The sequence below is a fragment of the Phaethon aethereus genome (genome assembly GCF_964289735.1).
Source record: "Phaethon aethereus genome assembly, chromosome: 12".
In the NCBI taxonomy this organism is placed as follows: Eukaryota; Metazoa; Chordata; class Aves; order Phaethontiformes; family Phaethontidae; genus Phaethon; species Phaethon aethereus.
Window position 1 is genome coordinate 14,923,612 of NC_138588.1, and position 14,065 is coordinate 14,937,676.

The 14,065-nt window shown below is 40.7% G+C and overlaps 1 protein-coding gene across 1 annotated transcript; it reads right to left on the reverse strand.

The window, feature by feature from the left end:
* Positions 1-5,821: 5,821 nt before the first annotated feature.
* PYGO1 (pygopus family PHD finger 1) lies at positions 5,822-13,250 on the reverse strand (the record flags this gene model as incomplete). The annotated part of the gene is made up of 3 exons (XM_082004936.1): positions 5,822-6,943; positions 8,688-8,773; positions 13,202-13,250. 3 exons carry the CDS (start codon positions 13,248-13,250, stop codon positions 5,822-5,824), a joined length of 1,257 nt encoding a protein of 418 aa, XP_081861062.1.
* Positions 13,251-14,065: the final 815 nt, after the last annotated feature.

Genomic DNA, 14,065 nt, shown 5'->3' on the forward strand with positions numbered 1-14,065 from the left:
AGAACAGCAGACCTCTCCGAGAGAGAGGCAGGAGCTGTCTTTTCTGATCAATGTGACGTCATATTGTTTCTTGCAGGATTATGACTAATCCAAATGCATTCTCACAGGCAAAACATTAGAAGAATTAATCTAGGCATTACATCATTTTCATAAAATCAACAGGCAACTTCCCCACAAAAGTTATCTTTATTTTAAAAGAAACTGAAACCAGACAACAGGAAGCAACGAAGTTACATACAGTGCTGGACAAGATCTACCATATATATTTTGCAAGAATGCTTAACTCAGATTCTGACATATGTTCTTCTAAAAGGTAAAGTATCACATCATTATTAACAAAAAAATTAAATGTCAACAATCTTAATCAGCTTATATTTTGCACTGTTTGGATGGCAGTAGATTAGTAACTTGCCTTTTTCAACTCATCTTCAACACTGAAAGGAGAATGTGGACAAAAAAAATCCAAGTCAGAAGACCCTAAAGAACACAGTGTCTGATCTAAGGCCATCTACAAAAGCTTGGAGGAGACACTGACTTTTAAATAAAAATCCCTCAACAACTCCACATTTCAGAAAAAAATTACCAAGAAAGGAAAAAAAAAAAAAAAAAGAAATATATTAAAAGCTTGCCCTCCTTAAGTTATGTGGAAGTTCAGATTTAAACCATCCTTTAGAAGATGAGTGTCTAGGAATAGATACAACATCTCTCATTATTCCAATCCCAAACTGTCTCCAGTACAGCAATTCCTGAATTACAGTGCACAAACCTCCAAGTAAAAAGGTGGAGTTGGATCAAAAGTTATTGAGAGACAGTTTGCTTGAACATGAAAAGGAAAATTAATCATGTATGGCAAGCAATACAAAAGTATTCCCTATGATATTGGGATAAGCAATTTCTGAACCAGAAAAGGAAGGGTGACATACAATACTTTAAGCTATAGGCAGCACCTCTAAGGGGCTGAACACCATTCAGAATTAATTACCTCAGAACTGATGACACACAACACTAGGGCACTAAAGGGACCCTTTACTTCCAGATAAAGCATAAGCCAACAAGAAATCAGAGGAGTTCCATACAAAGAAATTAATGTGCGTAACTCAAGTCGTAGTGTAGGACAGCTATATTGCCTTAAGAGTTCTGCTAAGTACACTTAATTTTCCAATTTTAAGGAATAGTCTATTCTAATATAGAAAGCTTCAGACAAAACTTAGTAATTGTAGAATAACTTTAAAATACATCCAGTTCTACATCCTCCTGCATATATCTAATCACACCCAACAGATAAAAAATTACATGTTTTGTAAACCGAGTGTTAGAATAGAGTTTTCACACCCATAAACTTATTACCAAATGTTCACCCATTTGTCAGTGGATAATTATTACGAAATTCATACTAACAGTTATGGCAACAAGATGACAATGCACGTGAGTGCTGCATGTTCTGAAAGGTAGTCAGTTTTAATTACCATAAATTGCTACCATCCATCATACCTCATACCACACCAGCTACCAATCCATAAACAATAATGTTTCACATACTTCATAGAGTAGCTTAAAACACATGGTGATATGAAATAATTTGTATTACATAGTAATTTAATCCCTGGCCACAGGGTTAATGTTGGACAAAGTCTGGAAACTTTTTTCCAATTTGAATTACATACATTAACTTTGCCACACACCACAGCACTAATGCATGTATTACTTCAGACATGCTCTAATTTAAAATCGAAACAAAAAAGTTGTTGCAAAAATACATGTCACCAATGTGGAACACATTCAAGATTGTATAAAAAGTACTGAACTGATATCCCAAAACAGGTATATTTAAGCAGTACATAAGGAAAGATTAGTTTTAATATGAAACAGTCATTTAAGTCACATACAACATGATAAGAAGCATGACTTCCTTTTTAAAAAATGTTACACCAATAATTTTACTGCCAGGCAATGTTTATTTATAAAATGAGAGAGATATATTTAATGCAATGTGTTATCATATTAAGTCGGAATAAAGACAAATGTTTAAAAGGTGCTACATTTGAACACTATTGATTTTGTAAAAACCTCAAACCATAAAAAGTATTTCACTTGCACATACCATAGGCCCTGAACTGCAAACACTTTGAAACGTTCTTCACTGCGTGCATGCAGTTCCACTGACTTCGTTAATTCTCACATGCTTGAACTTAAGCCTGAAAAATGTGATTACAAAAACTGGTCCTTAGACAACAAACTTCAGAGGTCACAAAGTTACCTCTTCTTTGAGCAGCCCCCAAAATTATATTTTTGTTTTAAATAGAGCAAACATTATTACTTTTCCCTAGTCCCTTTCATCTGAAGATCGCAAATAATAACTAGGCCTCTAAACACCCGCAGGAAGTAAGTGTTAGGCCAATCTTCTGAAAAAAGAGATTGAGGCACAAACAGTTAACCTGCTTGTCTCCAGTTGTAGAAGGGATCAGTAAACCAGCCAGAAACAGGATCTTTGATACCTACCCTCTAGCCTATATGCAGCACCATCACTTACCCTGACACCAATGAAACAAGTATTTTAAGGAGCAAATTACGTATTTTCTTATTTAAAACTGGTATCTAGCAAAAAAAATTAAGTATTAAGGACAGATCAATCAAGTTTATACCTATTTATTTCAGCCCAGGGGAAAAAAAGAAAAAAAACAACATTTTGGGCAATATATGGGCATTTCTGACCATGATAAGGAGTTATTTAAAAAGGACACAGGCATTTCCCACAAAAATGTTAAAGGTTTATAAGATTTACAAAATCTTTGCAATATTTTTGGTGTGCAGCACCACTATAGTCTAAATCACTAGTAATTAAAGACGCACATGATAGTTCCATACAAATTGTTTCATGTAGAGTATTACAAAAAAACTCATCTATTCTAATCAACCCTCCCACCCACCCACTCTTCTATAACTACTTTCTAATTCTAACCAGCTGACATTTTCCTAGTACTTTACTAACGAAACATGATTTTTGTTTTTCCTGTGCATGCTTGAACTACTATTAGTCAATACAAGCAGAGAAAAAAATAGTATAACCCTCTCTCTAGATAAAGAGTCCAGGTATGCCAAAAGCAGATCAGTAAGGCAAGCATATTGGCTGGATGACTTCTAGAGATCCTAATCAGTCATATCTCTATGATCAGTGTGATAAGTTTGGTTTTGTTGTTCATTTGTTTTTATTTGAAATAACTGGCATTTTCTAATGCCTTGAATTTGTAGGTTAATAAACGCAGAAAATTTACTGGGTTACAAACCCAACACAGTACCAGTTCAGAAAAACTGAAATAAATTGTTAGAGTAAGTTTCACAAATACACAATGTAAGGCCTTATGAAATGATACTCCAGTTGATTTTAAGTTTCTAAGAATACTATATTTAAATTATAATGTCTTGTTAGCTCATATAGAAAACACTTGCCTAACTTCATGTAGGGTTGAGGAAAAGATTAAGAAATACATGGCTATTTTAAACACAAGATCTGGTACAAAATGTTAAAACATTAGTTGGACTTCTGAGAGCAAGTGCCCCAAACATCTTCTCACAACAAGAATGGGGTGTGGGAGTGGGAAAGGTACTGTGAACAGCACGCTTGGGTAACAATACAATCATTGGAGCTTTTGCTGAATTTTTACTGAGCAAAATTTTTTATTCCATTTACATTGCTCTAGGTCTGAACCAGCTCCACTACCTTCACAGTGGTTTGTTTTTAAATATCACACCTCTAACAAAACAAGATTAAGTTTAGTCACTGTACTAAATAAAGCAAATAGTGATGAAAACAGAAGCCCTGGATCTGCCTTACACTTTCTTTACACCTCCATACAGGAAATTATCAAAATATAAATTGTGTCATTTACACTTTAGACATTATTTCCTTTTTTCTGATGAAAGGCAAGAGAAAAAAGGAGGGCAATACTACACTTCTCCAGTAAAAGAGTATATAAAACTTTTTACTTTTAAAATAAAACAAGGACAGTTATGTCGAGCCGCACAGTATCTTCCAGGAAAGTACCACAGTAGAGCCTATTTAAAAATCAAATATAATGGTGAACTAGCAAATAGGCCTTACTTTTCACTCATTAGCATAGCTTACCATAAAAACTACTTTATACAGATGACTGTATTCTATATAGGCTCCTACATCACTCATCATCAGAGACCTGAACACTTTATCATACTAAGTAAGGAACATGACTAATACCTGTAATGGCTTGACATATGATTTAATTGCTGATTGTTTAAAACTAAAAGTTTCCAGCACAGTGGTATTACAAGCAGAGTCTGTTACTACAGTGCCACCTTTTATTGTTAAAACAACATTCTGTCTACAGAAACACTCATTTTCAGTTGCATATGCAACTTGATCACACTGCTAAGGCTGAAGTCTTCATGGCTAGATGTTTCCCCACATTAAAAAAGGGTGCGGGTGTATTTTGAAATCAAGAATAAGATCAAATTACCCATATTAAAATAGAATTTTCAGCATCACACATGAAGCTCTAGTGCTATTCATACTTGTCAGAAGGATATCAAGTTCAGCAAAGAAGCGAAACTTCCGATTACCTGCTCCTGATACGAGCTAAACTCACCTGATGTGAAAGTTGTATGCTTCTTCACCCTAGATCTCCCAGCCCCTCACTGCAAGACTGGCTGAGGCAGTGGGGGGAATTCAGTTTTAAGACTTTGCTGGCCAAATTACCATACCATTCAGAGCCTGTGCTGGGCACACTCCATTGCCTTGCACCCTCCTTCATGCCAAGTGGACTGTGTAAGCTCAGGACGACTGAGCAGGCTCTAGCTGAAAGCCCCAGAAGATGGGCAGGACTCTCCCCTCACTAGTTCATTCACAATTCTCAGGCAGCACTGAGGCGGGAAACTAGAACCATCCATGAAAAAGGATAAGAGAAGCACATGATTGCACAACTGTGACAGATGCAGACATTGTATCCTAATATATGTGCCTAAGATAAATGAATTAAGGTCACATATGCAACCCTAGTTTTGGTATTCTCTAGATTAAAGCACTGGAATTCAAAAACTTGATGTCGTCTTCTTGCAATCTAATAATATTTTGTAACTATTTCCACATAACGTAAGACCTAGCAAAAGTCTTCAGCAAGTAAGTATTCGCTGAGAAGTCAAAAAGAGATCATTGCCTTTTTAAGGAAATATAAATGTGTAAGAGTTAGCGGGTTTCATTGTGTTACTAAGCATAAGTCATTGATTTTTCAATACTGTGTTAATGCTTTACTTCAAAAACAGGAAAAAGTACATATGAAAATCTCCGTATTTACCCTAAAATAAAAGCTCTTAGTACTGCACATTCCTCCATGTCATCTCCACTATATTCAAAGAAAGGATAGCAAGAACATCAGTAATGGACATTCACCCCCAAAAAATAAAATGTAATGAGTACTTACAAATATAGTACCATTAAAACTGAGTACTAAATGCTTGTGTTAGTTAACACATTAACACCAGCAAACTAGGGGCTATTCATACAGGCACATTTTTGCCTTCAATAAAATTGTCAATGCGCACCCTACTTCTGATCAGTTGTCAGTTATGTTTTACAGTTTAAACAGAAACAAAAAATGTTCCATCCTGTAAAACATTTGCACACATAAAACTCAGAGTACAAAAGCTGAAATGGAAGTTTATGAATGAAAACAGATTAGGAAAAAAAAAAGATTACAGCAAATACAACTGATTGTCTGCAGAAAGTGAAGTACCCAATTTGTAACCAAATCTTCACAGCAAGTATTTCAACCACTACCACCAATTCACGGTGTTAGCCATCCGTATTCAATGCAGGTGGTCCCGCAGTCTCTCTTGTACGCATTAACTGGACATCTTTGTCAGCCATACAAGTATCACAACCCCATACTGCTGATGCTTCTGCTGTAAGAAGGCCATAAGCTGACTCAGTCATGCCTGTACAGATCCGATGAAACCATTTTTGACAAGAGGCTTCACACAGGATGGCATCCTGGTCATCATTAACTTCATGTGTACAAATTCCACACGGATAGACAGGTTCAGAGGACGAGTGACCATGACGACTGGGATGAAGGGGTGTTTTGCTGCTCTTTTCAGAGTTGCATCCTTCAGCAGTACCTCGAGGCTGGCGGGACTTACTCTGAGTCCCATTTGAATGACCAGCATTAGTGTTATCAGCACTATTAGAATGGCTATTATCCTGATTTACCACATTGTTTCGAGTAACATTTTTTAGGTCACTGTTACCTTGACTCACAATGTCCTCTGTCCTGTGATGATGCTGATGAGCAGCAGTGTTCTGGCTGGATGCTTTGCTTGCACCTTGACTAAAGTCTTGCTTTTGTGCTGATGATTTTGTCTGGTTGTATGTGTTTGGTGGAGGAACAAAAGAATGGTTTGATTCTAGCTGAGAATTTGGGAAATTTGGATTGTTTCCAGGACCAAAGTTAGATGGCACATCAGGGTGAGGCATCTGAGCAGAATGGCCAAAGTTCTCACCAGGATTTGGTCTGAAATGCTGACCAGGCATATTGACATTTTGATTTATCTGACCACTGCTATACGGTGGTTGAGTCCCAAAACCTGGGTTATCATGTGGACCAAAGCTGAAAGAGTGGGGTCGACTAAAACCCATTCCCACCGGGTTTTGAGGAAGGGGATGTGCTTGGTTTCTGAGGGAGTAAGAACCACCATATGGCGAGGACACTCTGGGCAGCATGTGAGGTGGCATTCTGAAAGTGTTATAGCCTCCAAAGCCAGGATAACCAGGGTTACTAAAATAAGGATTTCCTGAAGGAAGTGGTTTATAAGACACAGTATTATAGTTGTCATCAAATGGATTTGCAGCTACAAGGTGGTCAGAACTTGGATTCGGCGGTGGAGCATATTCAGATGGAGGAGCAAATGATGATCCCTAAAAATATTTTAAATACAACATTTCAATTAGTTTTAGTATTTCCCTGCAAGACAGACCAACCACAAAGGTCCTGGATTAGCAGCACTACTGCTAAAAAGAACTGTTCAGCTGTTGTGTAAAGCTCACCCACTGTACCCTGCCAGGCTGTCTGAAATTTCAGTGCAGAGGCAAGAGAGGAGTTTGGGCTCCACGTAACACGGTGATTTATAGTAATGTCAGCGTTTTAAAAATTGTGCAGTTGCACAACCATGCTTCTGAAAATACTACTCGATATGTGACTTCTATTTCTTAATCTTTTACATAAGAAAAGCAACAATGCAGAAAGCCATGTGTCACTTAAATACATGCACAAAATATTTCCAAATGTTGAAGAGCAGATTTGAAGCATTTCCTTAGTTTCAATTTGGATTCATTTTACTGAATATGACATCCCATTTCTATGAGAACATACAAACCTAATGTTACTATAGCCCTAAAAAAAAGGTGTATAGGAGTCTGCATATTGGTATACTGAATATAGAAAATGCCTAACAGAGGTGTCCCTTATGAGCCTTCAGTGATTGTGGACAGTCTGCAAAGCACAGTGAGTAGGTATAATATACAAGGATTTCTGGTTACAGAGCATAATCAAGTGTTTAATGGAGCCCAGAGGCTGTTTAAATGTCATCAGAGTGGCTATACAATTGAATTTCATTCTAGACTAGCCTGTGGGGAACATCCAGCTGGTTCACCCTCATGCTAAGTATGCTCACAGAAAGCATTTCCTCTTAAATAATAATAAACTAAGACTGAACGTCAAAAAAAAAAAAAAAATTCTGCTGCGGTGCAAACTTTGAACCTGGTAAGAAAAGAGAAGACACTAATCTGCATGCCCTCTACAGTTATCACCATTCCAGAAAACTAGGAAACCTCCACCAAGAAAGAGGTCTGAAACCCTTACATCAGCTGAGTATTTCTCAAAGCAGGTTTCACCATGACTACTTAAAAAAAAAAAAAAATTAAGAAAACGGATCCACATCTCACTGAAATCTGGACAGGCCTAATAGAAAGTGATTGTTTGACCTACATAAATAAAATTACTCTTACTGGGCAGTACCAAATTAACAGATACTCTCACTCAAAGCTGAATGAACACACAAAGGAAAACTCTGCACTACAGATATCTAATTGCTTTAGATGTTTCGTATTCAAGCTTCCTTTTCTGGAAACAGAAACTGTACAGAAATGCCAAATTGCAGGGACTCACTGGAAAGGAGCCGAAACTGCCTCACAGCTTTTGCTTGAAAATCACTGGGGGAATATTCCAAGTGTTTGGTCAAAGCATTAACAAACTGTACTGATCCATTAGCCCACAAACCTACACATATAGGAATAAAAGTAAGAAAAGTAGTCTCACAGCAACTACTCATGCTGTACAGATTTCTACCAATGCCTACAAAGTCATTAAAAGAAAGTCTGTCTCAGAATCAAATCCATATGGTAAAATACAAGCTGTTGCAGTCTCACTGTGCTCCTCTCTTTATAGGGCTTTGGCAACCTACAAAGATTAAAACAACTTCAGTGGGAATAGCTAGTATTATGAAGATTTCAACTTCACAGCACAACTGAAATATTTTGGATGTAACTGCTATTTATGAGAATAGACTGATATTCTGAACAAGGAGAGACAGTCATACCACCAAACAACATCTATCCAAGTGCACTATTTATTAAGAAATCAAAAGAAACAAAGGGAATTTACCTGTGTATTTGCTTTGCGCTTTTTCTTATCAGGGCTTCCCAGTTGTACTCCTGGTCCTCCTAACCCATCCAATCCACCATCACCACCTACAAAATTTCAATCAGTGCAATACTGCATTAGTTTTCTTACAGACTGTATTTTACGTTTGCCTCTGTCAGTCATAGCAACAGGTATCTGTTACAAATACCAAACTTGCATTAATTCTGGCACCTTACATTGCAAGTCCTTAAGGAGCAAACATCTGGAGGTAAAAGCTGTATACAAGGTATGTGCTACCTTACCACTTTAATGTCCAATCCATGTTCATTACAGTTGGAACAAACATTTCCATTTACTTTCTGTTTATCTGTCCCTTGGTTCTTAACATCTCCACTTCACCAGTTAAAAGTACTTATTGTTTGCATAATGCTTTCAAAAGAACTTCCTTAAAACCATGCCTAAGAGTCACCTATTTTAACTTACAGACATAGCATTTGTCAAACTCACTGTACCAATATACAACAGTACGTTACAATACACCATGAATGAAAAAGCAAACAGTAGTAGATCCATGACTGAAAACCTGCCGTGTTCTTTAGACAGATCTCCAGTTTATCAGATCTAAATTTCACTAAACGCAAGACTTGATCAAACAAAAAGACACCTGCCAAAAATGAGAGGGGCTCTAAGTGAACCTGCCCTACTCTGCAGAAACCTCACAGAGTAACTGAGCACAGCTGCTCTGTTACAGAAAGAAGAATGTTCATTTTATCGATCATTCAATCAGCCTTGACTCTGAGAAATACAAAGAGGTATCTGTACTTCACCTCGGATTCTTCTTCAACTTTCATAACAGTGGAATAAGCTCTCAAAGTTGTATAAATTGTGGCTTTCATTTTTAAAACTCTAATTAGACCGGGGGGGGTGGGGAAGAGAGAAAAAAAGATTCTAGCACATTCCTTATTATCGCAGTCAGTCTGCCTTCATGGAGCTCAAGTGGATTGGCAGGCCATCATATGGGAATGCAAAGAAAACCCTGAGCTGTAGCATGAAAATCCCTTTTGGGTGATATGAAAGCAACACGTTAAGATACTAACATCATTACATTAAGAAACTGTATGTTAATTCATTTTTTCCCATTAAGATAATAGCTTATTTGCTCTTTAACAACAACAAAAAAAAGGAACGGTATAGAACAGTAAGAAGTGGGCAAGCCAACCTAAAAATTTTACTGTTACTTTTTTAAAACTTATACTCAGAATACAAGTCAAACTTTATCAAGATGCAAGCATACACAAGAACAAGCATGTTTGCCTTTATTACCAAAGGCAACCTGAATATAACTGTGAATTATCAACAGTATTAAGCAAAGAAGCATAATGTATGACATTACACTGCTCTACGTTAGACAAGTATTCCCAACAGACAGCTAAACCAGCTTTAGGCCTATTCAGTAAAGTAACACAAAATCTCTTCTCACAGGGAAGAAGTAGACCTACTGTATACAAACTAAAACATCCAACAGTTACTTCAAATATTCCTGATTAAAGGAGGCCTGACAAGTTTTCACTCCTAGCACTTCCTCCCTCCTCCCTTCCTTTCTTTAGGTTTCAGGGAACTTACCAGTCCTACCTCAAATAAGAATCCAGTTCTGCCTCTGCTTTAATAAGTCCCTTTTGACTTTGGCTGTCACTGTTGAAATTTTTTTTTTTTTAATATATATACAAGGAAGATACACAGACATCCCAAATCAACACCTATCAAGTTTTAAGTCTGAATTTCAAAGACTAGGGCATGAAGCCACGATTATGTTCTCAAAATAAACTCATGCTTGAGCACAGCATATCACAGTATAACCTACCATCAGAGTAACTAAGGATTACTCTTTAAAGAAAAAAAAAGTCCTTTTTGCTTTGATTTGGAATATAAAATCCTGCATATACTTAGTGTGCTATGAAGCACTGCCACTGCATTAACTGTAAATACTAAATAATCACAGCATAAAGTTTTATATAAAGAACAATGACAAATCTCCCTTAAATTCCAACTCTATAAATCATCCTCTAGATAAACTATTTGCTCAAAACTGTCCCTGCACTTTCCATTACCTTCTTCTCCAGCATTCCTACACATTTATCATAAATTCAGTGGGAGACTGTATTGTGAACACTGTTCCTCACAACTGCATAAAATATACTCCTGTTGATGGTCCTGTACCCTTAATACATAAACGACATTAACCACTGATATAAAAATATTACAAATATCCAGATTTCTTTTAATAAATTCAACAATCAACAATACAGATATTAGTAAATCTGTGATCAAGTAGAATACTGAGGAGCATATGGAAGTGCTGGTTTACAGTAGCATAAGTTAAAACTTTGTAAAATTATGTATAAAATTCCCTCTCTAGGATATCATTTTTCAAAAACATAAGCATCTGGATAGTAGAATTCCAGTGACAAGTTCCACCGCTACATGGGTGAAGCCGTTCATATGCCTAGGTTTGCAGGACCGAGTCCTGCGTCTGGAAAGGTACAAAGCTTTTGTATTTTCAGTTCTCGCTGTGTGAGGCCAATGATTTAATTTAGCCATATGAATTTATATTTTCCCTGTGGATTTTATAATGATTTAATTCACCCATAAAAGGAAACAGAATGTTAGTCCTAGCACACCTCCAAAAAAGAGTGAATAAGGGTAATTTTCATGCAGCCAAAATAAACTTTCCAGAAAGTCATTTTTGGTACCTACCACATAGACTTTCATTAAAAGGTGTATTGAGCATTTTGGAACGTTGCACTAAGGGTGCAAAAAGTTATTTCATTGTCTGAGACCAATTTCCCAGGAAAAAATACAAACCTTTTGACTGGGACATCATATGTATAATGGATCTAGAGATATAAATACACCTCTGATAGCCACTCACTTACTAAATAACAAATAAAATTTATTTCAGCCGCTTACGCTTGGGAAAAGCAGAAGAGGTAAGTCCTGTATTCTTTCTTTCTTCACACGATAGACATTTTCCGTGTTAGTCAGGAAAACTGCAACTTGTAGTTTTGTTTACACATTAAGAGATTACGACTTTGCATGTAATTTATGCCATACTTAACATACTGCAAATACACTATGGAGTATTTTCATACTCACTGACAAATCTCTGTCTAGGTTTTTACAGGATGGATACCAGTCTTTTTAAGCAGTGCTTTATCTCAGTAAAACATTTTCCCAAGAAACGTAAATGGCTGAATAAACTTTTCATTATAGACAAAAAACTAAGAAGAGCCTAATTTCAACCAGATTTAGTGAGCCTCTTCTGTTGCCCTGATTCCGTAAACAGTTTTGATATCAAGTGGTAATCGCATAGAACTCGATGGGTAACTCAGGCATGTAAAACTCTATGTGCTTAAATGTTTGCAGAATCAGGGCTTGAGAGTGGAGGAGCCTAACGAATTCCAGTCTCCTTTGTAACACTGCTGCGTTATTTTCATCCTCTCATTCTCAAGGTTGCAATCCAGCTGTTTATAGAATAGTTTCAGAAAAGCAATCTGTAAATCAATGACCACATGCACAGCAAAATCCACACACCTTTCCCCACTTACCCAACCGTAAAAAAAAAAAAGAAGATTAAAACATCAAGGAGAATAGAATTCCAGGGACAAAACAGGAGGCGAGGAAAAAAGCAGCAATAAATTTGAGATTTTATCATTTTGCCATGATTTTCACTCAACTCAGTTGCCCTACTACCTTTCATTCAGAAACGCATTTCTGTTTTTAAGGGTTGAAGGACACAACTACTGCAACGTAGGCTGATGCGCTGCTGCCATTAAAGTCAGTTGCACAGCCTACATTGGAAGAGATATTGTATGGCTACCCTGCCCCTTACACGTTTCAAAGGCAAGCGTACTTCAAACCTCACTAGAGCTATACAGTAGTACTACTAATAAAGAATTATATTTCGATAAATTTTTCATTTCCCGAACAGCGAAAAACAAAACCTCAGCTAGAATCAAGCGCAAGACCGGGGTAGGAGAACCAACACTCAAGTGTAATTTATGGGCTCTGCATCAACACGAACTCGGACATGTGGCACTGCCGACGTATTCCCTTGTACCAACAGCATGCACCCTGCATACTAATGGCCAGCACACCCAGAAAAACACAACAGAGACAACCACGCACCCGCACGCCTCCGCCCGCGGGTCACATCTGCGCGCAGAGCTTGCCCCGAGTTTTGCATTTCAAGGCCCCGAGGCTGCGAGAGCCCGCGGGGCCCGGCCGGGCCCCGCCGTCCAAACTTAGCGCGGCTCCCGCGCCGCCCGGCCCCGCCGCCGCCGCCGCCAGCCGCAGGGAGAGACGCGGCAAGGGCGCGGGCGGCCCGACCCGGGCTGCGCCGCAGACGGCCGGGAGCCCGGCGGGCAGCGGCGGTCGGGGCCGCCCGCCGCGCGCATCCGGCGGCACCGCCGGCTCTCCTCAGGGGAGTTAGGCCCCAGCAGCGGCCACCCCCCGACCCAGCTCGGCCCTCCCCGTACCTCGGGACCTCTTGAGCGCGATAGGGTCCTTCTCCTGTTCCGCTGACATTACAGATAGCGGCGCATGACTCCCAGGACGGCAGGAATCGGGGCTCTTTGATGCTGCTGCTGCTGCTGTTGCTGCTGCTGCCGCCGCCGCCGCCGGCCCGCACCCCGCCCCCTCCGCCCCCGCCTCCTCCGCCGCCACCGCCCCCGCCCGCTGCTGCCGTAGCCGCCGCCGCCCCAGCAGCGGAGCTGCCAGACTTTGCAAAGTTTGGGCGCGGGAGGGCTCTACGGCGGCCCGCGGCGGGGGCCGAGCGAGGCGGGACCCGGCGAGCGGAGGGCCGCCGCCCGGGAGCTGCGCGGGGGTCCGCGGAGCGCCGAGCCACGCCGGGCAGGGCCCCCGCGGGCTGCGGGCACCCGCCTCGCTCGGCGCCCGCCGCCGGGGCTGCCAGGCCCCGCGGCCCCGCACAGCGCCCCCCCCGGCCACCAGCGCGGCTCACCGCGCTGTGCCCCGACCGCCGTTGCCAGCCGGCTCCCGGGCCCCCAGGGGCAGCGGCGGCTCCCGCGGCGGCGGCGGCGCGCTCCGTGAGGCTCCCTGCGCTCCCGCCATTAGCGCGGCAGGGCGCGGCTCTTCCCGCGGGGCTGCCGGCCCCGGCCGCGCCTCCGGCCGGCACCGCCGCCCGGGGGCTGCCGCTCGTAACAAAGCCGCCGCAGTGGAGCGGGCTACGCTGGCGCCGCCACCCTCCGCGGTCCTGCGGCCGCCGGGACGCACTGAGTCAGGCACCGGCCGCGGGGCAGCCCGGGAGCGGGCTCGTGCCGCTTGCTGAGGCGCGGCGGGGCCGGCTCCCAGCGCGCGACCGCTAGGACCGTTAGTGCGCGTGA